Raw genomic sequence first — 24994 nt, forward strand, 5'->3', positions numbered from 1 at the left:
CTTAACCTATTTGAACATATTTCACCATGGAAGCTGAAGTTGTTAAACATTGTGTGTAATATACATTATTTGCCCATCCTGGCGTTAAAGTCGACAAGCACAATTTTGACATCGTGGCGGGAGCAGCTCTCATAAGTGCCCTTCAAGCGCTCATAATAGACATATTTGGTCGTGGTCGCAAATCAGTGTTTTGTTGAAAGACTTAGCTTTGATACGGATTGTGGCCAGACGTTCTCCACCAAAGTGAATGCCAGGACTGAACGACTGAGTCTCTTTCACACCACGAATCCCACGCCGTATTTATGCTCCTTTATAAGGCCGCTGTAGTATACAAGAACGTACTCGGCTCCGTCCTTGACCCGTCCACCGCATTTCTTAGGTGATGCCAATCTTTACTCTTACGAGAACATCAACTAAATATCAATATGTGACGATACCTTTCCAATATAAGTACAGAACATTCTAGGTGCATGTCCTTAAATTATAGTCCTCAATTTGTTTGCAATGGCAGACATTAAATGTAGGGTCTTTTATCCGAGGCTGTTGTCTCTTTTTCTTTGGAGGTGGTTTCTACGTGGCAGCTAAAAGCTACAGTTATCTTATCGTTTAAAGCTTGTTCTTCCGAGGCAAATATTTAATTGAATGAATCTTTAAGCATATTTTCATCTAAATGATGAAGTTTTCAGCTTGGACTACCTTTATACGCACAATTTTGTGCTGTTTTCGAAATTATTACTAACAGTTGTCCGGAAACACATTACCCACCTAATTGAAAAGTTGAACTTTTATTTGAAGGTATCACTAAAATTAAATATAGACTTTTTATTCCAAATCAATTTAAGGGGTTACATGGGTTTTTGCGGGTAAAAAACAGTCTTTTTTCAATAATTTTTTTCTAATATAAAAAATTAAATATTTTACTGGAATTTGTTACTGTTAGAAACATACACTATTAATAAAAAAATTCTGAAATTTTTGGATAAAATATTTCAAATTAGGCCATTGCGACGCCATTCCCGGTGACCCCTCAAAAAAAAATATGCGACCCGTTGGCAGGATAACTCCTTAAAAGATCATCTAAAGTTAAAAAAATACGTGTTTTAGTTAAAACCTTAATTTAGAACTTGAACGAAGGAAAAAAGCTGAAAATTGGATTTTTACAGAATTTTTACAATTTAAATTAAAATTTCGCGACGATCTTTTTTTTAGTTGTAATAAAAAACGACAACGTTCATCCATTGTCATCTCAAAGATGGGTGAAAATTAAAAGATCCGTTTTGATTACATAAGTTCTTGAAAAAATTTGGCAATCGCCTGTATCTCCGAAACTATTAATCTGATCAACTTAAAAATTTAGGACAATTTTCTGGAGGTGTTGTCGAATTTAAGAAGATAATGAAAAATTCGATTTATACTAAACCCTTAAAGCCAAGTAACCCCTTATATGTCAAAAAAAAATTAAAAATAAAATACAACAAAAACATAAATCCTACACATTTTCGAAACAGTCATAAATCTTCTTACACAAATTGGATTAGTACAATTTTTTAGTCTGTATAGATATATTTAATTATAATAACTTATGGCTTATTTTAATATTTGGTATGACTGCCCTTAGAATTCACTTTAAGTTGGAGGCGGTTTTTGATGGATTGCATCAACTTTGATATGTAATATTGCAACTGAATCTTAACCCACTCTGCTAGTATGGCAGAGTTCAGTGAGCCACTTTTTTCTTTAGGTAGAACAAACAATTTTCGAAAGGATTAACATAAGTTGGTATGTTGTTTTACAATAAAAAAATCTTTTAACTAAGCAAAAGTGTATGATATTATCATTTAAAGTCAAAATGTGAACATTAATTTCAGTGTGTAAAGCGTTTTTCGTAAAACTGCAAATTGCCTCTTTTCACTCTAAATCCCTCAATTACAGAGAGTTAATTACTTCCATCGTAAATATCACTTCTGTTACTTACAATTGAATATTTGTAACACCCTTTTTTCAAAACGGAACTAGCTTTTTGAGACCCGCGAAAAGTGGAGTTATTTTCGAAAATTACTGCAGTAAAAATATTTGCATTTCATGTGCGTTTATACAGTACATACTAAAATATGTGAAAATATTTTTTTATGCATATTTTTTTAAAACACAAATATCGTATTTGCCTTACAGTAACAATTTGTTTTTGTTCGAACTCTCACACAGGTCGATTTAAATATGCGCATCGGCATTCATAGCGGCTCGGTGATGTGCGGCGTGTTGGGCAATAAAAAATGGCATTTTGATGTGTGGTCGAACGATGTTATTATTGCAAATCACATGGAATCTGGCGATATTCCCGGGTGAGTATTAAATTTCCAATATTTGTGTTCAAAAAGGCAGGAAAAAGTGTAAGCGAAAAGCTTTCGGAGCACTCATATAAAATTACTCTAAAAATGATTTTAGTTTCAGTTTTGTTGATAGAATATGAATATTGCATACTACAGAAAAACAATCAATACTATAATATACTATAATATGCACATATTTACACATCACACGAAAATTAATCAAAATTTACATAGCGCTCTAAAAGGATATTCATCAAAAAATTAAATAAAAATTATAATGCCACACGCCTACCAAAGTAAAGCAGAAATTTTGTAAAATGGCGACTTGTTTATCGGCATTTGTCATTGTATTAGCTCGAATCCTTGACTCAGCGATGCTCAAACTGCTTTAACACATCCGTAAAGTTCGTTTTCTAGAGATTTCCAAACGAATACCTTTATGTGATCGTTATTCGAGTCAAGTTTTTGTACGACTTTGACTTATAAATTTTGATGTTAGAGCAGCAGTTCATAATATGGTTAAAGTGACGATGGATGCGTCACCAGTAACTTGAAGGCAGTGAAAGAACAATTACAATCAGCCCCATAATTCAACGTAATAGAGACCGTTTTTCCCTTCTTCAAGTGTATGAAGCAGATCACACCTACCATCTTCGTCTTCTTTATATTTGGTTCGCCAAATGATGTCTACTGTTTCAAACGATCGTTGGCCAGTAAATCCATATTTCGTCGATAGTCACGGTTACGGAATGTTCTTAAACAGAAACACACAGTACTGTGAAGTGGTCTCACAGTTGAGCTTATTCTACGAAGTAAGCAACCGCGACACATGTCACGCTGACCCCTTACTTTTAGCTTTTACGAGATTATATCTTTTTTAAGTTACCCTCCGCCTAGAGGTTTTCAGGTCAGCCAGTTGTGGTTCCCTATAGAACGACGTGTTTCTGGAACCCTATTTAACCAAGCTGACATTAGCAGCATCCATGCGCTGTGAGTCTTAGAATGTCAGCAATGGAATTTATGCGGAATTTTCTATGAGTCTTTTTGACTTTGCTCTCAGAAATTTATTTAGATATATTTTCCCCAAACGGTTTAATATATTATCACCTATATCTGCTCGAACTGATTTTCGATTCGTATTTGCACATCGAGTTTAAAAGCTAAAGCTGGCATCAAGGAGATAGTTGACGAACTCATTGAATCCCTGTCGATTGAATCATTTTATGCAGTTAGAGTTAAACACACAATTCGAAATAATCCTTCACTTTGTAAAAAAATCGCAAGTACAATATATTTCGCGTCGTAAACAAATTGCTACCACACGTAAACTAACTGACATATGAAAGTCACATCTTCTTCTTCTTTATTGGTGCAGACATCGCTTACGCAGTTATAGCCATGCTAAGAACAGCACGCCAGTCTTTCTTCTTATTTCAAGTGTAGCCAGGTTCTTCTACACCTGGTCTTTCCAACAGAGTGGATATCTTCCTCTTCCTCTGCTTCCCCCGACGGGTACTGCGTCGAATACTCTCAGAGCTGGAGTGCTTTCATCCATTCGGACAATATAAACTAGCTAGCGTAGCCCCTGTCTCTTAATTCGTTGAATTATGTCAATGTGGACGTATATTTTGTACAGCTCATCGTTCCATCGACTGCGGCATTCGCCATTGCCAATGCCCAAAGGGCTATAAATCTTTCGCAGAACTTTTCTTTCGAAAACTTGTAACGCCGACTCATCAGATGTTGTAATCGTCCATGTCTCTGTACCATTTATCAGGACGGGGATGGGATGGAGAGCGACTTTGGAATTTGGAGAATCATCTCTCCCAGGGATGTAAAAGAAGATCAGATCACTTCACACAAAATACAAAAAAAGGTTGTACTAATCTAGGAAAAAGAATTTATTGATTCGGTTTATGTGCACAGTTTAAAGAGACCAGCCCTAGGCAAACGTTTTTTTTTTGAGTATACAGGGCGTTAATATACATACATATATCAAAATAGAGTTATTGAGTATATACTTAAGGGCGCACCATGGGTTCTTTCCAAATTAAAATTACTGTCAGTTTGAAATCCGAACAGTTTATCACACAAGACTGCCAAATTTATTCCCATTTGCAAATATAAATAGTTTGTGACGACTTATTTGTTTGATTGACATTTTTTCATTTAACGACCTTAACTTTTAACTTTTTGACAGACATGCGTACGTCAGTCAACGTCTCTAACTTAAATTAATTTTAAGCTGCATTAGCTAATAAAGCAGTAGCTTTAACTAGTATGTTTAGGAATATATGTATAGTTTTACATATATTTTTCCACCCCAGCATAACATAATGAATTATATGTTATACGTTTTTTCTTATATTCGAATTTACATTTCTCATTACAATCAAATCAATCGATTATATTTATTATCCTTCGGCGACTTAGCGAGACAACTTTCCGCACGTGTTAACAATTAATTCGACTTCAATTACCGTTACAGGCGTGTACACATCTCCGAGGCCACATTGAAGTGCCTCAACGAGGCCTACGAAGTGGAGCCGGGCAACGGCGGTAGCCGTGACAATCACTTGAAAATGATGAACATCAAAACGTATCTAATCAAGCGCACCGAACCGTTACGGTAAGTGATTGAAGCAGAAGGTGAAATGCATAAATAAACAATTAAGTGAAGTGCCGCAAAGCTACGCCTGTCATAGGCTAAGATTGTTTCCATACAATTTTAAATAACTTCACACACACAAACAAATAAATGTGAAGATATTTGCATAAAATATTTATGCTTTAACTAAAAGGAGTAATTAACTTTAGATTTGCACAAACACACACACACTCCTTTGCATTGTTTATTTATTCTATTTGGTTTTGCTTTTGTTTATGACACTTGCAGGCCGAAACGTCGCTTTGGCACGCGCAGCAGTCAACACTTAGCCAACACCATTGGCACTGCGACCGGTGGCAGTGATGCCAGCACCCCAACCGCCGTTACAACACCCGCCAGCATAGGCTCCAAATCCATACCGACCGCAGCTGGTGTTGAAGTTCAACAACAACAACAAGTGGGACATCTGCCCGCCACACCACTCGCAACGCTGGCCGCATTGCAGAAGAAGAATATTTCGGTGAACTCGCTGCCAAATGTGATGGAAGGTGTAGCTTTGGGTAACGGTGGACGTGTAGGTGATGGTATTAATGGCCCTAGCAGCAACGGTGCGGGCAGCGGCGGTGCTGCGGATTCAACTGGCTTATCGACTGTCTCGTCGCCGACTACGATGATTGCGCCCATAACAGTGGTCGATCAGCAACCGCTAAAAATGAACGGCGCAACAGCGAGTTCGCAGAATCTGGCAAGCACCATCGACCCGAAAGCATTAATTATTGAGGATGAACCGACCACGGAATGGACACCGGAAATCCCATTCAAAAATGTACGTGCATACTCTAAAACTCCAAAACGTAGCTCTACGTAAAAATTGCTTTTATACCTTACACACACATCTCTGCGGGTGAAATTTCGCTATTTTGCTTGTGTGTATGTATTTGTGGGTTCTTTGGTTAGCTTTAGTGGCAATATTTGCCACGAAAGTTCAGTGAAATGCATTCATGTTACATGTTACACGCATGTTGGTACAAAATTCGATGAATTGGTACGATTGGTACCTTTTGTGTAAAAAAGGAATTTGAAGCTAGCGCAACAAACGAGAATGACTGATTAGTATTGGCTTTGCGACGTGTTGATGAATACGTGCGGCGTGTGAACGCAATTCATCGGTAGTAGCAAAAGACTATTGCAACAAAATTCGCAAATTTTTTGCACATTGTGTGGAAATAGTGCCCAAAGCCATTGCAGCAATGTTTTTAAGAATAAAAGTTTTCACTTCACCATATTTCGTTCATAAAATTGTCGATTATTCCGAGTAAAAAATAATGCGTAAGATTTTAGTAAGTAAGGAGTGTTTATTTTGACTTGTGGTTTTCAATGAGGCAAAGCTTCTTTCGGATTTGGGGTTTGACAGCTATTATTTGACTTATACTTTGACCATTTGATTATAAATAGCGCTACTCTGGAGCAACGTTTACAAATCGTTACCAATTCATCGAATTTTGTTCAACGATGAAGCTCACTTTTTGTGAAATGGACACGTTAATAAACAAAATTGTCGCCTCTCCCTCTTTCTCGGCTTCCCCCGGCGAGTATTACGTCGAATACTTTCAGAGCTGGAGTGTTTTCGTTCATACGTACGACATGACCTAGCCAGAGCTTTTTTCCAAGATAGACGAAATTATCTACGACTATGAAATTATGACTATCAACAATGACGTGGGAGCCAAGTTGCTAATGCGGCGACTGTTTGTTTGATGATAGGAGATATTTCGTCTTGTCATCCATTCGATTGATCATATGATCTTCCTCTCACTGTCCTAAAATATCCGTAAATTTAAGTTACTGATAGCAATCAATTCTTCAAATCTGCTGAACTGTAGACACTCCGTGACAATCATTAACTTTTATTGCCATAAACACAATGAATTATTCGGTTTATACAAAATCATTTACTTCTGTTTTTCGTACGTCAGGAATTAAATTGTATTTCTAGCAAAAGGTTTGCAAAAAAGGGGTTTTAACCGCAAGATTATGTCTGACGCTGTATCTAATAATATGAAAACCAGTGGCGTAGCTAGGGGAGTGCGAAGGGGGCCGTCGACCCGGGCGCAACGTCTTGGGGGCGGAAAAATGATCTTCGCTGTTTTTAAAAACTCCAATTCGGGCAAAAATTGCTGTAAATTGTGTCAAAAGTGTACAAGATAAAGAGCGAAAATGGGTTTTTTCTATATCTTTTAATAAGATGTCTTGTAAATTTACTATCAATTTCCTCAAAAACCGTATTGTGAGAATTTTGGAACTTCAGAATTTGCGTGGCTTCTAGTTCCTAAATTTTATATACTTAATATCGAAGATATTTTGTAAAAATTCACTTTTGTTTGAACCACCTCATGAATTTTGTAGGTAGGTAGATAAAGGGAGGCGGCAGAACATCCTTGGCCCCGGGCGCCCGAAGTTGTAGCTACGCCACTGATAAAACCCTATTAACTTTATCGTTGTATTCTTACTCGATGTCTGTCACAGAAGTATACGCCATTGAACACGAATTCTATCACAATATTAGCCCAATTATTTGACGCTGTATTGAGTATTGGAGAGTTTTCTTCTTATTACAATCCTTTCTCGATGAAAATCTAACTAACTCTTTAATAATCTCCCATCTTGTTCTTTTTGCTATAGCAATAGTCAAACTTACATAATTGGGTATGGTCTCTTTAGGTAAATAATTGGTCCCAACTAATTGGTCCGTAAAAGAAGATAATACTACTACTCAGAAATTCAAAACGTTTTGACGGCTAATTTATTATAAAATATAGTCGTTGTATCCTTAGAATGTATTACAAACCATATTCTTCCTCTAACAAAATTATATGATTGAAAAGAATCTTTAAGAAATTTGTTAATGAGTACGAGTATACTATAATTTACTTTCTCTTCGGAAATCCAGCTCAACTCGCCGCAAGACGGTCTCAATCGGAGTGATTCGGTGTTGGTCGATGCCAAACAAGACAATGGTCATTCAACGACCGCATTGGATGAAGAGGTGCGTATTTGTATATATGTATACGGAAAACTCCAATATTTATTTTTAGAGGACTAAACTTTTTATTTTATTTTTGTATAACTCTTCCATAGATTGACGATTTTATTGAACAAAATATACAAATAAATTCCAATAAGGAAATTAGACGAGAGTACCTGAATACGTGGACCTTAAAGTTTAAAGATCGAAGTCAAGAACAGAAATTTTGTCAATTACGGGAAGATATGTTTAGGTGAGTAATCAAATATTATTATATCATACTAGGATAGGGAAAATTTCTAACTAATACCGTTTTAGATTATCTTATCGATCAAAATTTATATATAGTAAGTTCTTACTTTTATAAGATACTAGCTGACCCCGCAGTCGTTGTCCTGCGTGAAATTATGTGTTTAGAAATGAAATGAAATTTCACTTGTTTTCAATGTATCGCAGCTTGATAAACAACTTTTTTTGGTTTCTGTTCCGGTGTATAGAAAAGATGGTTTTCCAACTCGTGAGCAGGCCACGTATATCTGGCCGAGTGAAATGCATAGCATTTCCAAATGTATACCATACACTATGCGACTATCCTTGTGTCTCAAATGCAATTTTTACTAGAAACTGAATACGTTTGAACTGAAATGGCAAATCGTTAGAACTCAGAGGAATTCGTAGAATCAAGCATTCTGCCCCTTTGTATTCGATAGCTGCGTCACAATCAGTCAGGTTCCATTACACAGTTTCGGCGCCTGAAGATTGTGGAACATAATAACGACAGATCCAACTTTGAGACGCATATGATGCGGTGGCATACCTATTCAAAGAATTTAGCGCAAGTCTCCCGGAATTTGACTTTGAATCTTCCAGTTTAAGTCAACAACATCGGTATTTTTGGCAGCTAACATTGCGCGTGCACTTAAGGAATTGTAGTTACGATAATTTGTCCAATGTCCGAATATTCGTGATGAGTTCATCTTTGGTGAATTGGTAAAGGGAAGATGGAATTGATATCAAACCACCGCAAGTATCAACCAGAATTTACCCATTTCCAATTCTTAGCGAATACGATGTAAAATGTCTTCGGCAATGTCATTTTTGTTCGTATTCCATAATTGACGCTAATTTGATGGCTGATCATCGCGAAAAGTTTGTGAACTTCATTCCAGTGATTATCATATTCCAGCAATTGTAATTGTAATTGTATTATATAATATCCAGATACTATTTCCGAATAGAGCAAGTTCTAACAAACGGTTCACTGACGAAAGTTGAGAAAAAACTCGTAAATGTTAATTTTGTTGCTGGGGGTGTTTTCTCTTTCTGTACTGTATTCTCTGTGTTGAAATAGACTATTTGGTCATTCTCCAAATTAACTGCGAGACGCACAACAGTCGGAAAACGTTCATGAATCGCAAAAGTAAATATCATACAAAGCGCTTTATTGCAGTTCACGTATCGACCGTATCGTTCAAGATCAGTAACCGCCATGTTGCTTCCTTTGGTGACGTATTTACACACGTATTTTATCGATTACACCAAACTGCAATACGCAACATTGACATGACTTTTGAATGTGAATTAGACAACAGTGGCGAATATTGTACGATCCATATGTTGACGACTTCGATGTGTTGTTAACTTCGATATTCACGCCTCTAAATTGAATGCTAAATGTTCTGCCATTGTCATCTGGTGAGCGACGCTGATACATTGGATATCCATCATTTCTAGTTTGTGTTTCCGAAAGAAAAGCACCTGGATAGTGTTTCGTACATTTATTGTCAGACATACAAACCGAAGTGGTATTGTGATGTCCGTAAGGTACATGAACCATATTGGTTTCGTATAATTCTGCTTCTATCTCTGGATCAGGAATTTCCGCAGAAATGATTTCATCAATTTGATTTGGTGTAACCACCATCCCCATCCAAAGAAGAATATGTGCGTGCGGCAAACCTCTCTTTTGCCACTCAACAATCGCTTGCTGATTGCCCGCGATCCATAATTTCATTCGTATGTCATCGCATCCTGGGAATACTCGGTCATGTGCCATGCGCTGTCAATATGCATACTTATGTTGATGCCAAAACGAACGCGACCTCTACGTGGCATCGTAACAAATTTCAATCTGTAATTGAGCACTTTGTGTGAAACACACATAACGTTTTCACGGAATAAATTTAAATAATTTTTTTTTTGAATAACCGGAATAAAGAAAGCAAACGACAAATTTGACAATTGAAAAACAAAAGGTAAAAAGTTGAAAAAAAAAATGTTTGTATGAAAAAAAGTTATTTTTTTGAAATTGTCCAACTTTCCGACTTTTCCTCACGAAAAGGATACGGTTTTTTTATTTCTAAACTTTTCTCGATCCACAGTGAAAAACCTCTGAAAATTTCATCAAGATTGGTTCAGCTGTTCTCGAGCATTAGCGTTACTAACAGCATTCATTCGTTTGTATGGGAAAAAGAAAAGGGCTCTTTTTAGGGGTTTTCCGGCAATTATTCGATTTTTTTTCGCCATAAAAACCATCCTTGAGCCTCAACGAACATTTTAAAAGAAGAATTGGCAAAATTGGTCCAGGCGTTTTTGAGTTATGCGCCAGCATTTAAAATCATGTTCGTTTTTATTTCCTTTTTGAAACTGTATTTGAAAATTTATTTTCTTCATAATTTTTTTTTCGGAAAATTTTCCAGAATTTTCTTAAGTATTCTCCTTGTTTGGGCGGAGACCTGTCCGAATTGGTGGTAATCACCGAAATCGGTCCAGGCGTTCTCCAGTTATAAGCGTAGTAACTAACGTCACTTTCTTTTATATATATAGATAACGCGTTTTTCATTAAGAGCGCTCCAAAACTTTTTAAATAAAACAAAAATGGTTTGGGATATAAATGAAATTCTTTATTCGTGTAAAAGTACATTCGATGCCAATATGTATGGAACTCGATTCTTTTGCATTGCCACCACGGGCACGCTTGCAGAAGTCCAGACGCTCAATCCAATTTTCGACGGGTTTTAAGCTTTAATCGGACGATAATGCTGCAATTTCACGTTCAATATTCTTACGAAGTTCATCAAGCGTCGCTGGCTTGTTGGCATAGGTCATGGACTTGACGCAGCCCCACAAGAAATAGCCCAATGACCCCGCCAGCCCATAAACCACCAAAACAAACGTACTTTCACAAGAATAAAAAGTTACATTGATATCTCAAACCCGCTATTAAAGTTAAGGCCACTGGCTCCGAAATTCGGTAGTAAATTTTAATAATTTCGACTCGTTGTTGAATCGTATATCTTTCCATGATGAAATGGCAAACCTTACTGAAGAGAAATGTAGAAAGAGCACGGAAAAATATGGCGTAGTTTACTGTCCCTATTGGTCTACTTTTGTAGCGTAGCTATTGAAAAACCCTTTACAACATCTAATCTGGCTAATTATTTGAAAGTAATCATTTTTTTGGAAAAAAAAGTAGATTATTACAGTAAAATAAAGGCATTTTTAATTAATTTGGCACTGCAATTTGACAATATGGTAAGATTCCCAGCTTTACAGCATGGACGCCAATAGGGCAATGGGCTGTTAAAACCTTCACAACTAGAGGCCAACCTTACTGAGGGCAAAGAAATCCCCACATCTCTTGCGATTTATCTTGAGCTAAAAGGATCAATGGTGGCTCAGCGATGATCAAGCTCTCGCGAAGCCCAGATCTAGTAGCAGAACACAAGAGGATATGGGAACACCGATCTACTGATAGCGGTTCTGGAGTGCCTTTCCTTGGTAATTTATCAGCTTTTGCATTTCCTGAGATTCAGCTGTGGCCTGGCACCCAAACCGGTTTTATCACAAAGAGACTCGATGCTATAGATAGCGAAGTTAGGCACTCCTTGACCAACCCTGAACGCACTGCTAATGAGTTCTAAGCTAGTATCGCCGTCCTGCTATCCTTCTCTGAAGGATGCTGCACTCCTGATCAGTAGATCTGCTGCCTCCTTAATGGCTGCAACCTCGGCTAGGAAAACACTTCATTAGTCAGGAAATCTAAAGCTGGAGTTGAGAGAGAGCTCTTGACAGTAAACTCTAATAAGAGGTTACCAAAATGTTTTTGGTTGCGGAAAGAAGAATTTCTTCATCAAAGTATAAAATTGCTCAATAGATATGTTGGTGGTTTCATATTTGAGTAGTTATCCTAGGAAACTTGAAAAGAACTTGTTGAAATACAAAAGAAGTTGCTGAAGATATATATGAGTATGTTATTAGCCACCAATTAGTTGTGGTTAGTCAATCAAATTGCAATTTAGAAGAATTACTACCTCAGAGACCTTAAAAATAATAATTCTTCCAAGATTTGTATGAACAATTGGTAGTCAATAAGTCAAGAGTGAGTTTTTACCTATCAGATGCGCTCTCTCTCTCTCTCACTAAATAACATATAATATATTAATGTATTACTAATTTCGATTATTAATTTTTTTTTATTAATTTCCAGATCGAATATGCTGTGCATTTTTATCATATGGCTATTTATTGTGATGTGTCAAGTCATTATTATTCCACGTTGTACCAAATTAATAATTTGCCTAGTGGTCGGAACCATATGCTTAACCTTCTCCTGTGTGCTAGTCATGGCTGAGGAGTTTTCAAGTGAGTATAAGCGCAATAGCCAAACCTATAATTATAAGAATATCAACCGCATAAATATGCCTGAAATAATATCTGTTTTTTATCTTGTACTCTCTTACAATATGCCACCGATAGACTTGCCACTTTATCTGAAACAGAATTCCGCCAAACTTGTACATCAACGGCGACGCAGAACCTTCTTCATTTGCATTGTTATAGTACTGATGTCGGTTTTAAGTGCAATTGGCTTGGCAATTTGTCCGGATTCCACATACGCTTTCGACAATACGGACGACGATAACAATACCAATACACAGTTAAATAATGGCAGCAACAATGCCATCAGTGCTTTATTGGCAAATGGTAGTGAGAAGGAAATCAAGTTGAATGTGTACTTATCGGCGACAATACATCACAATATCACCATTAATGCTGCCAATGGCACAATCGTCGATGCATTCATCACTGACAACCTCACAGCGGCACCAGCTGGCGATCTCGTGCGGCAGAGTATCGTTAATGCGCTGAATCTAACGCAAACACCAATAAATCTGCTAAATGCAACGAGCAAAACATTGGATACATTTGAGCAATCTCCGCATGGCATTTTATTGGCGGCGGCAGCAGCCACCTCACTCACCAACGCCAACACCAATGACAACGATAATGAATTGGAATTGGGAGCTGCAAATAGCACAGAGCTTTTCAACAGTTTCAATGGGACAAAAGCTTCGGACGAGCTGAAGCAGAGCAATGACTGTGCGCATCCTGAGTATATAATATTCACCTGGGTGCTGTGTCTGGTGTCGCTGGCTACGGCCTTGAAATTGTACTTTCTCATCAAAACATGCATGGCGCTGGCGATGGTTGCCTGCTATATGATCTTGATACTGGCATATCCAGCTTTCTACGAATCGTCTGCAGCGAATTTTGAGTACCAGCGTATGGCAGTGCCCTTGGATGTGCAGATGTTGATATTGTTATGCTCGTTTCTGGTAATGGTGGCCTATCACGCCCGCCTGGTGGAGGTAATTCAACTTAAGTGCAGAAGTATATATGTGTTCATTTATATATTTTAATGAACAGTAAAATTAAAAAAAAAAATCGTTGAGTTGGCTACCTCATATTAAACACTGCTGATATATCCTAATATAAATTCACTTCGAAGAACTTGCCGCCAACTACGAAACTAATAACCTAGTGACATTGTTGAGCTGTTTAGTCGGAGAAACCGATGGGTCGTCTGACTCTGACTCTTTCCTTTATGTCCTGAATTAGAGGTTTTTTAAAAAGAATGTTATTCCATACCAGCCTTCCACAGCCTTTTGCCGAAGTATACACCCTTCCATAGAGATTTGTGGAAGTTTTCGTACTTCCTAACGTAACTGATGTCTTAATATAGTAAACGAGGTATTCAATGATTTTTGGAGCATATCAAAATGTAGGAGTTTCTTATTTAACTACCTCAATAATTGCAATAAAATATTAAAGACTAGACTTGAATAAATAAAGACTTACTTTACGTTATCAATATATGTACAGGGTTTGTCCGGAAAGTAATAGAACTGATTTTCTTCCGCCGCGAACTGTACCTCGAAGCGTGCGCACACCGACTGGATTCGGTAGAGGGCGTTCCTAGCTAACGAACGAGCGGCTGGTCAGTTGTCTGCGAGCACCTGGAGAGTCAGGACAAACATTTTCGCGCGTCGTGTTTCTGTGAGTGGTGCAAGCCGAAAGTGCAGCGTTCGTTAGAACAGAGGTACGCATTAAGTTCTATATGAAACTCGGTAAATCTGTGACATAAACGTTTGATATGATCACACAAACTTACCCAGATGTTGCTTTAGCAAGCAGTGGTGTGTTTCGGTGGCACCAGGCCTTTCTGAGCCCGGGAAGAGGTAGGTGATGAATGAGCAAATCCAAACTGAAAACGATGCTCATTGTTTTTTTGACATCAAAGGCATCGTCCACCATGAATTTTTTCCTCCTGAATAAACCGTCAACGCCTGGTTTTACGTAGAAGTCTTCAAGAGACTCAAACGAAGGGTCAATCGGGTCCGACAAGACATCGCAACCGATTGGATGTTGCACCACGACAACGTCCCGGCTCACACCGGGTTAACAGGTACCTAGCCAAAGCCGGCATCTCAACGCCTCCGCAGCCGCTTTACAGCCCAGATGTGGCCACCGGACTTTCTTGTTTCCGTGCCTGAAAATGCCAATGAAAGTCAAGCATTTTGAGAAGACAGGGGTGATCCAAGCACCTCGGCTCTCAAGGCTATTCCGGAGAATGCCTTCCGTGACGCCTTCAATGCTTGGAATTTTGAAAGTTTTCAAAGAACTATAAGGATTGGTTCAATAATTTTTATACTCTCGCAACAGTGTTGCTAACGAGAGTATTATAGTTTTGTTCACATAACGGTTATTTGTAAGTCCTAAAACTAAAAGAGTCAGATATAGGGTTGTATATACCAAAGTGATCAGGGCGACGAGTAGAGTCGGAATCCGGATGTCTGTCTGTCCGTTCGTCCGTCTGTCCGTCTGTCCGTCTGTCTGTCCGTCCGTCCGTCCGTCCGTGCCGTGCAAGCTGTAACTTAAGTAAAAATTGAGATATCATGATGAAACTTGGTACACGTATTCCCTGGCTCCATAAGAAGGTTAAGTTCGAAGATGGGCAAAATCGGCCCACTGCCACGCCCACAAAATGGCGGAAACCGAAAACCTATAAAGTGTCATAACTAAGCCATAAATAAAGATATTAAAGTGAAATTTGACACAAAGGATCGCATTAGGGAGGGGCATATTTGAACGTAATTTTTTTGGAAAAGTGGGCGTGGCCCCGCCCCCTACTAAGTTTTTTGTACATATCTCGGAAACTACTATAGCTATGTCAACCAAAGTCTAGAAAGTCGTTTTCTTCAGGCATTTCCATATACAGTTCAAAAATGGAAGAAATCGGACTAACAAAAAACGTCAGAAACACTAAATTTTACGGAAGAAGTGGCAGAAGGAAGCTGCACCCAGCCTTTTTTTAAAAATTGAAAATGGGCGTGGCGCCGCCCACTTATGGACCAAGAACCATATCTCAGGAGCTACTAGACCGATTTCAATGAAATTCGGTATATAATATTTTCTTAACACTCTGATGACATGTACGAAATATGGGTGAAATCGGTTCACAACCACGCCTTCTTCCAATATAAAGCTATTTTGAATTCCATCTGATGCCTTCTCTGTATAATACGAGTATAAACATTAGGAACCAATGATGATAGCGGAATAAAACTTTACAAAAATACGGTATTTGAAAAATATGTAAATGACGTATTATGAAATCTCGATTATCACTTTACCATGCGAGAGTATAAAATGTTCGGTGACACCCGAACTTAGCCCTTCCTTACTTGTTTTTAAATCAACTCAGTACTATTAGTTTCCGGACATAGCCTGTATGGTTATATAAGCTTATAAAAACGTAGACGCTCTACAAGACAAAAATAAAGATAAAGCAATGTTAGTGTCGTTTGTCAGCTTAAAATTTTAATTGCTCTTTCAAGAGCATAGAAATTCCGTCAAATCCTAAGTACATCGCCACCCTCGCCAGCATTGTGGATATCCGTAGTGAGATTGTACCCCATTAACCAAAATACCTAACATTCTTCTTTTTCTTTCCGTCAAATAACATATCATAAATCCGTTGAAGAAAGTGGTTTTAGACATTGTTAAAGAATCCACGTATTATCTTCTATTAAATTCAACTCGTTAACTTCGTTGATACTTTTTCATATAATTTTTTTTACATGATAACGAACTAATAACGGCCATTTTAACTTAGACGAAATTTTCAATAACTTTAACACTTTCATTAAGTTCTAATTTAGATGTTTCATTAGTATAAGATCTTGCTTTAATCAGTGATAATCGAGCGACACTAAAAGCGATCTCAGCTTATGAGATTAAACTGCTATTGATGCAGGAATGTATATGGTAGACGGGCTGAACAGCCTGTCGATATGGATCAGAGAATATATCATCTGAGTGCTGCGTCACAAATAGATATCAGGGAATGAACTGCTATGTAGCTACTTCTGGGATGGTGGGACCAAATCCCCGCATCGCGATGGCTCCCTGTACCACCCACAGGAGCTACTCCACAAGGAGGGGAGATAGAATGGGGAAAGATATTGACAGCAATCTACGGACATATGCCAGGCAAAGTTACTAGTGGGTGATTATAACCTCACAAGATTCAAAAGTATTGCAAACCTCCCCAAAGACGAAGTTTTGGACTCAAAGGGAATTTTAAATAGCAGTCTTAAGAATAACCTGACTTGGATATAGCCAGAATTGAGGTCCTTTGATTTATATAAATTCATAGGGATCACAACGCCGCAATAGTGACAGCAGGAATTTAGCATTTAAAAGACTATTAGGCCCTTATGAGGCCGTGTGCAAAGGGAGGAGCACAAAACCCAAGGTCACAAGGCAAGCCTCAATTAGTTGCTATTCTATTCTATAACTTCTTGAATGAATTTTGACCGAAGTTGTAGTAAATTTTACCAAAAAATTCTTCTTGTTGAAGTACTTTTTGTCATTTTTGAAAAATTTGCACTCCTAATTTGATTATGTCTCTACTTAGTTCGCTACTACCTCTCAGAGACTAGTATCTCTTTATTCCTTCTATTATTTTTTAACTTACTGGGTTTTGCGCTTACTACACATATACATACATATGTACATATATACTGTATATCTGTATCAATGCCTACATCGAAAAATCGACCCACAATTAAAATATGTACTCTCAATTCCTTTGCATATAATTATTGAAGTTTTTCTTTTTCTCTAATTCTTTTTCACCTTTTCTACATTTGTTCTCGCTTGAAACGTCGCGCTGCCATTGCACCTCAGGTCACTTCGCGTCTGGATTTCATTTGGAAGGAGCAAGCTGAACGTGAATTAATTAATATGAAATCGAATCGAGCACTCAACGACACATTAATTAAGGTGAATCTATGATTGTGCTTTTATTTTTCTTAGGCATCATTTGACACAGAAATCACTCGACAAACTTTGTTTTGTCAAGTGGAAATCGCAAAAAATTTAATAGAATGTCTGCTTATTGGCATTTTTATTTTCAGAACATTCTGCCCCATCATGTAGCTGCCTATTATCTCTCCGATGAGCACACGGATGAATTATATTCGAAAAATCATTCATTATGTGGTGTTATGTTTGCTTCCATACCCAACTTTCAGGATTTCTACTCGGAGGACATCGATAACGGAAAAGCATGCATACGAATCTTGAATGAAATTATATGTAAGTGGCATTTGCAAATATACTGTTAGTTTTTAACGTTCTTTTGGAGATCATGTATTAGTTTTCTAAAATTAAACTTTTCTGCTAATCCGACAAATGGGGGTGATGCGTGCAGTTTGACAGCTTCCATAATTAACAGAAAGACATAATTATCGAAACACGTAATTGACCCTTTTTAAAGCCGCATTTGCATTACGGGTTCATTTCCATCTGTTCTAACGGTTTTGTTTTCATACCGATCGATATCGATAGAGTGAATTTTCAGTTTCTTTCAAATAGGCCTCCTTGATTTTAACCTTCTAATTTGTGCGGGCTCTACTTTTAGAGTCTGGGAAAGAATGAAATTGTCACCAAGCGTCATTATGTTTTACTGAGACTTATTCTAGCTTAATTTTCCATTTAGCTGTCGTGTCACAAGTTGAATGGCCAAGAGCGTTGCCTTGGTGAAAGCGCAACATTGCGTCTTAATTTTCTTGACGAAACTTAGAAAACCAGTTTTTGACCATTGAATACTCTGGTGCATACTTTCAGTTATACTTTTCAAGCTAGTTTTCGCATCAGCAATGCTTCTCCCGTCAAGAAACAACGTGTTAATAAATCTTAAAACTCCCCCATGCCCCGTTTTGAATACAATGACTTGAGAACAATAGAATGAAATGTCATGAAACTTGGACAATATTTTAGTTACAGTTACTACAAAAAGCCAAGGATAAAGGTTTTTTTTTGTGACGCGATCTTCCAACAGCAGAAGACTTTTCAGCCATGTTTACAAAGTGCATTCCAAAGTAAACAGGACTTAAAAAAAAAAACAGAACAAATGGTTTTTTCGGCGAAATCAATTTATTTAATTCAAAATAGCCTCCTTCTGCTTCAATACAGCTTTTTGCACGGTCCAAAAGCATGTCTAACGAGTGTTTTAGCTCGTTGGCCGGTATGAGCGCCAGTATGCCGGTGCAAGCCTTTCGTATGGTTTCTACGTCTGCTTAACGCTTTCCTTTCATGAGTAAATGCATTTTTCCAAAAAGGAAGAAGTCGACCGGTGCCATATCAGGTGAAAACGGGGAGTGGTTAATGGTTAAAATGGGATTTTTGGTCAAATAATCGGTCACAATGATGTCCTTCAAATGTTGGATTCTGAGCAATGTTTGGTCGTCAGTCAATTTGTGCGGAGCAAACCGTGCACACACCTTTCGTAAGCCCAACTGTTCGGTCAAAATGCGATGAATTGATGTTTTGGAGATGTTCATTTCCATTTCCATGAATTTCAATGATGATTTCGGCTGATTTTTTATGAATTCACGCACAGTTTCGATGGGATTACCGGTGATCACGGATTTTGATTGGCCCACATGTTGATCGTCATTTATGTCCTCACGACCACTTTGAAAACATTGAAACCACTCGTGCACTCTGCTACGAGATAGGCAATCATCGCCATAAGCTTGTTTCATCAATTGAAACGTTTCGGTAAAAGTTTTACCAATTTTAAAACAAAATTTAATGTTGGCTCTTTGTTCGAAGCTCATTTTCGCACCGATAACACAAACATACTGACACTTAAAACGCAATAACTTCACTTCCAATTAATGAAATGTCATGAAATTCTCACTGGACAATCGACAAAGATAGCAGATTCTTACGCACCGGTCGACATATAGATGGCGCCACCAGGGGGCGCATGATTCAAAAGGTCCTGTTTACTTTGGAAAGCACCTTGTAGATCAGATTGAGGGTTCCTTAATTTTTTCGCCTGCTTCTTTGAGAAATTTAAGTTAATTCAAGAATAGAAATATAAGAAAAAAATTCACATTTGGCTGAGAGATATTTAATTTTTGCTATGTCTTCTTTATTGGAGTAGACACCGCTTACGCGACTATAGCCGAGTTAACAAAAGCGCGCTAGTCTTTCTTCTTTTTCCCTGTTTAGCGCCAATTGGAGATTCAAAGGTCCTCCTCCACCTAATATTTTCAACGGAGTGGAGGGCTTCCTCTTCCTCTGCTTCCTCCGGCGGGAACTGCATCGAATACTCTAGCGTAACCGCAGTCTCTTAACTAGTCTCTGAACTATATCAATGTCAGCTCATTGTTCTATCGATTGCGATACGCGCCGTTGCCAGTTCGCAAAGGACCATAAATCCTCTGCAGAACCTTTCTCTCGAAAATTCTTTTGTGGATTGGGCAGAGCACACCTAAATTCTAATCGTCTATCTCATCCCCCACGTGTTTTGGTCGATTGCAGCGTTGCGAGGTAACTAGGCAACATGTTTTTTCTCCACTGCCACACGGCACTCCTCATTGCACCAGCTATTCTTTTGCTTTTCTGAAAACCAATAGTTTTGTTTGCAGGGGCTTGGAATGCCAACCCACAGTTCTCTTTTACCGAGTTGCAATTCGAATATAAAATCGTTGAGGTGTCTGTTGTGATTGCAGCTTCTTGACGTCGAACCTTCCTTGTGTTTGGCTGTGTGGCTGTGTGTGACCCAAGTCATTACTAGGACCTCGGAGTATACACACATCTAAAACATTGGAGACATGTCTTCGTCTATCACAACAAGACCGACTTCGATCCGGAGACAGCTAGATAGCTTGATGAATTTTCTTATGCTGGAATCTAGTGCTACAGATAACCATTTTTCGGGTCCAGGTGAAGCCCCTCAATTCATTTGGGGATGTTAAATCATGAAGGCTGAATTTACCGACCGTTGTGCCAAAGATACCTTACTTTGTCCCCCTGGCGTTAAAGTCGCCAAGCACGATTTTGACATCGTGGCGATGGCAGCTGCCATAGGTGCGCTCATGGAAGACATCTTTGGACACATCATCCTTCTCTTCCGTAGAGTATTTCGAATTGATGCAGATTGTGGCTAGACGTTCATCCACTGGGGTAATTGCCAGGACTCGCCGACGGACCACGAATCTCACACCGAATTTACGTTCCTTTATATGGTTACTGTTGTAAATGCCACAAGGACCTATTTGTCTTAGTCCCTGTCCCTTCCATCGCACTCCTTGGACGGCAGCGATGTCAGCCTTTACTCTTACAAGGACATCAACCAGTTGGGCAGCGGCACCTTCAAATTAAGGGACCGGACATTTCAGATACATGCCCTTAAATCGTATTCCTTAATACGTTTGCAGTGGTCGTTCTCAAAAGGGGCTGTTGCGTTCTTTTCATTGACGGGTGCCAAACCCAACGCACAAATCTGATTCATCTCAAAATATAAATTGCCAAAAATTCGCTATACTTATTTAAAAAAAAAATGTCTTTAATATACAGGTGACTTCGATGAACTTTTGGAGGAACCGCGCTTCGCCTCCATCGAGAAAATCAAAACGGTTGGCGCCACATACATGGCTGCTTCCGGTCTGAATTCAGCACATCTACATGCGCGCGGCGAAACAGCGGAAGACAGCGTTTGTGACCTGGTCGAATTTGCGTTTGCTATGAAGCAAAAACTAGAAGAGATCAACAAGGAAGCATTCAACAATTTTCAGCTGCGCGTAGGCATCTGCAGCGGACCGCTGGTAAGCGGTGTGATTGGTGCGCGCAAGCCTGTCTACGATATATGGGGCAATACGGTGAACGTGGCCTCACGTATGGACTCCACCGGCGAGAATTGGCGCATACAAGTGCCGACCAAAACTTCGGAATTGCTAAAGGCCAAGGGATATACTTGTGTGGTTAGTACTCGTAATAGCTTATGCAAGTCTTTTTTTTTTATTTACATACAAATTTCCTTCTCTCTATATTTTCACATTCCGTGTTTAGAAACGCGGCGAGATTAACGTGAAGGGTAAAGGCCTAATGGTCACGTACTTTGTGCATCCTAAAGGCGTCAGTGAAAGTCAATTATCATCACCGGTGCGGCTGCCAGCGGGTGTGCCCTTATCGCAGGCGCCCAACTTACAACGGCAGATATCGCATCACGGTTCATTCAGCGCCGTGGTCTTCGGCATGTTGCAAGCATCGAAACGTAGCACGACTATTGCAGGCACACGTAAGTCAACATAACAGATGTGTGGATTTATTATCACATACATACAAACATACATATATACTTAGATAATTTTATATATATACATGCATGTAAATAGTATATGCATATGTGTAACGTTATGTAAATATACCATTGGTTCTATTTTTATCGCTTTCAATGGATTTGCAGCGACTGGCACTCCCTCACCGCAAATACGACGTGGTCGACGTGGTAGTACCTTCAGTTCGGTGCGCCTATCGCAAAAGTCTACCACCAACAATCCGGTGAGGCGGAATACAACACGAGTGCGTGGTCGCTCCTATCGACAAAAGAAGGTTGACTTTTTTGAACGCTCCTCATGCAATGCGATAAGAATTTCACTAATCCGGTGTTCATTTTGTCGTCTTTTTTCACTTTGCAGAGCTCGTCCAACAACTCGATAGTAACACAGACCAGTAACTCCTATATATCGTCCTTCCGACGCATCGATCAGATCGAAACGACGCTGTCCAAAAGTCATAACGATGCTTTATAGCCTATGCGTAATTGGGTCTAAGCTGCCCTGTGCATGAACAACAACAACCACAATTTTAATTACTTAGTACTTACATAATGAACTTATTTATTGTTACTATTAAGCAATTTCTAGTTTAGACATATTTGAGAGTATATATATGTATGTGTATATTTATGTAGAATATATTTGTATGTCAAAAGTAAAGACACAAACACCACGGTGAGGCCCTGCATGTAAACTGATTTCAATTAAGCGAAAAGTGCATTTATTTTTGAAGCATTTTTTAAGTTAGTTAGACTATTGAATAGATAAAAGCGTATGTATTCGACGAATCATTTACGTACTTAATTATCAGCAATTCAATTACTTATGGCAAATGTGAATGTGAAAAGATTTAGCTTTATTTTAAATTTATGACAAGAATATTAAGAAATTTACAAAAAAAAAATAAAAACAAAACCTAGAAACTAAGATAGCAAAGGACCGCATAAAGTAAGCATATTTGTATGCATATATAAGATACATATATATAACTGGCGTTCAACTTTGGTTAGATTTTTAGCCAAGAACAGCCTTATAGTTCTACGCCGACTCTGAACGGCTTATATTTCTTATGTGAGCCTTTTTTAAGTCTAATGTTACAAATGCTGAGAAATTTTGTTGAAAATTTGTATTTGAAAACGTTATATCGGCCATTTCAAAAAACAGAGAACACTACATACAACACTCTCCAATAAAAAAAAACTTTGGTTTCACGATATATTCCTTTTTATACATAATGTTGTAGGCAAAAAATAGTAAGACTTTGTTTATAATTTTAAAATTCCTAATTTACTCCTCAAAAAACATATAGCACATACCTTCAATTGAGTAAAACCAGTTCCCGGGAGGGCTCGTTTGAGTTTGGTGAATAACCAGATGTCACACGGAGCTAAATCAGGCGAATACGGTGGTTGCGGTCCAATATTGGGAAAAATTTAGCTAAAAAGTCGCGAAAAATCAATTCAGTTTGCGACGGTGCAAAAATTAACGATTTTCGGCCCATAATTCCAGCCTCTTGTTACGAATAGCTTCGCGCAAACGACGCATAACTCTCAAATAGTGTTCCTTGTTGACAATTTGGCCGGCAGGAAGGCATTCAGAGTACACTACACCTCTATAATCGTAGAAGACTGGCAACATGACCTTGATTTTTGACCGCATTTAACGTGTTTTTCGGAGTCGGCTCAACTCTGCCACCATATTCGGCCAATTGATTATCTGTTTCCGAGTCGTAAACATAGATCGAAGACTCATCGCTAGTAATAATATATTTAATGACTTCCTGGTGGTCAGGAAGCATTGTTTTACAGACGTTAGCGCGGCGCTGTTTTTCGCAAAATTGTGATTTTACTTTTCTTACGCTGAAATGATCTTTCAAAATGGTTTTCACTGATCCTTTCGATATATGAACAATACAAGTAAGATCTCTGACTGTTAATCATCGAGTCTCAAGCATCAATTCCTTTATTTTGTTGACGTTATGTTGTTGGCCGTCCTGTACGAGGTTTGTTGGCAACGCATTTCGTCCCTCTTTGAATAATTTGTATCAATCAAAAACACTTGGTCTAGGCAAAAAATTATCACCTACGGCCTTTTCCAACATTCTGTACCTTTGGGCATCAGAAATTTAATTCCGCACTTAAAATTTAATGGATCATCTTTGTGGAATAATATTACTCATTGTAAAAACCGCCGAATGCACTTTGTGTACTTCAGAAAAATAAGAGTATACTAAGCTCTAATGATTATTTTGATGTGACATTTGACATAGATGTCACTGACAGTCACCAACCAAGAAAAAAAATATTTCGACGAAAAGGTTTTCGCATGAAATTTAAATTAAGAAGTCTTACTATTTTTGCTCACAGTATAATTAAGTATGGGAATTTTTCAAAAAGTTTCTAAAAATTCTAACATACTCCTGTATTGGAGTATTGGAAACTTTATTTATCGAATAGTTATAGATTCTTTTCTTGATATTTTTTCTAATTTCAACTTTAACGAAAACAAGAAAAAACGTAACCCATTCAGAGTATAAAAATTAAAATCAGTCTCCAAGAATGAAGAAGGACAACACTTGAAAGTTTGTAACATCAATAATCAAAGGAAGAATTCATCATGAAGATGCAAATATTATAATGAACGTGTAATACAATATAATGTGAAACTATTACAACATCTGATTGAGTTAAGGATAAGTTTTTTTAAGATGAATTGGAGCGGAATTGTTTGACGAATAGATTTTGATTCTGTTAGGACACGGGTTGTTTGGTTCTGACCCCTTCAAAAAGTTCTTTTGACTTGTAACAAACCGTGGTAAAATAAAATTTTCACTTTCTGCCAGGACGCTTAAAAATAGGTATTCCGAATTTTTCGCATAGACTTTCTTATTATGTGTACAAATATGCTGAACTTAGAGAAATATAACTATGTACGTATGTACAGTTGAAATATATATACATATATTTATGAATGTGTAAGAAGAAATGTAATTTTATCAATTTTTAAACTATTACTGTTCGTCTAGTCGTTAGCTTTAAATAAAATACTT

At 38.0% G+C, this 24994-nt stretch overlaps 1 protein-coding gene across 7 annotated transcripts in view; it reads left to right on the forward strand.

Annotated features, from left to right (window-relative positions):
* Nucleotides 1-24994, forward strand: part of LOC126762749 (adenylyl cyclase 78C) — a 46428-nt gene extending 21434 nt beyond the window's left edge. For 5 of the 7 annotated variants that reach the window (XM_050479739.1, XM_050479742.1, XM_050479745.1 and 2 more), the window contains 13 exons: nt 2206-2342; nt 4819-4959; nt 5227-5764; nt 7889-7984; nt 8077-8216; nt 12453-12607; nt 12722-13614; nt 17498-17593; nt 17728-17908; nt 21185-21588; nt 21677-21905; nt 22074-22219; nt 22306-24994. In XM_050479739.1, coding sequence (XP_050335696.1) covers nt 2206-2342; nt 4819-4959; nt 5227-5764; nt 7889-7984; nt 8077-8216; nt 12453-12607; nt 12722-13614; nt 17498-17593; nt 17728-17908; nt 21185-21588; nt 21677-21905; nt 22074-22219; nt 22306-22419 — 3270 coding nt within the window. In that variant the 3' untranslated portion in view covers nt 22420-24994. The remainder of the gene's footprint in view (nt 1-2205; nt 2343-4818; nt 4960-5226; nt 5765-7888; nt 7985-8076; nt 8217-12452; nt 12608-12721; nt 13615-17497; nt 17594-17727; nt 17909-21184; nt 21589-21676; nt 21906-22073; nt 22220-22305) is intronic. The other 2 variants (XM_050479741.1, XM_050479740.1) reach the window with 2 other exon arrangements.

The sequence above is a fragment of the Bactrocera neohumeralis genome, chromosome 6 (assembly GCF_024586455.1).
Source record: "Bactrocera neohumeralis isolate Rockhampton chromosome 6, APGP_CSIRO_Bneo_wtdbg2-racon-allhic-juicebox.fasta_v2, whole genome shotgun sequence".
NCBI classification, from domain to species: Eukaryota; Metazoa; Arthropoda; class Insecta; order Diptera; family Tephritidae; genus Bactrocera; species Bactrocera neohumeralis.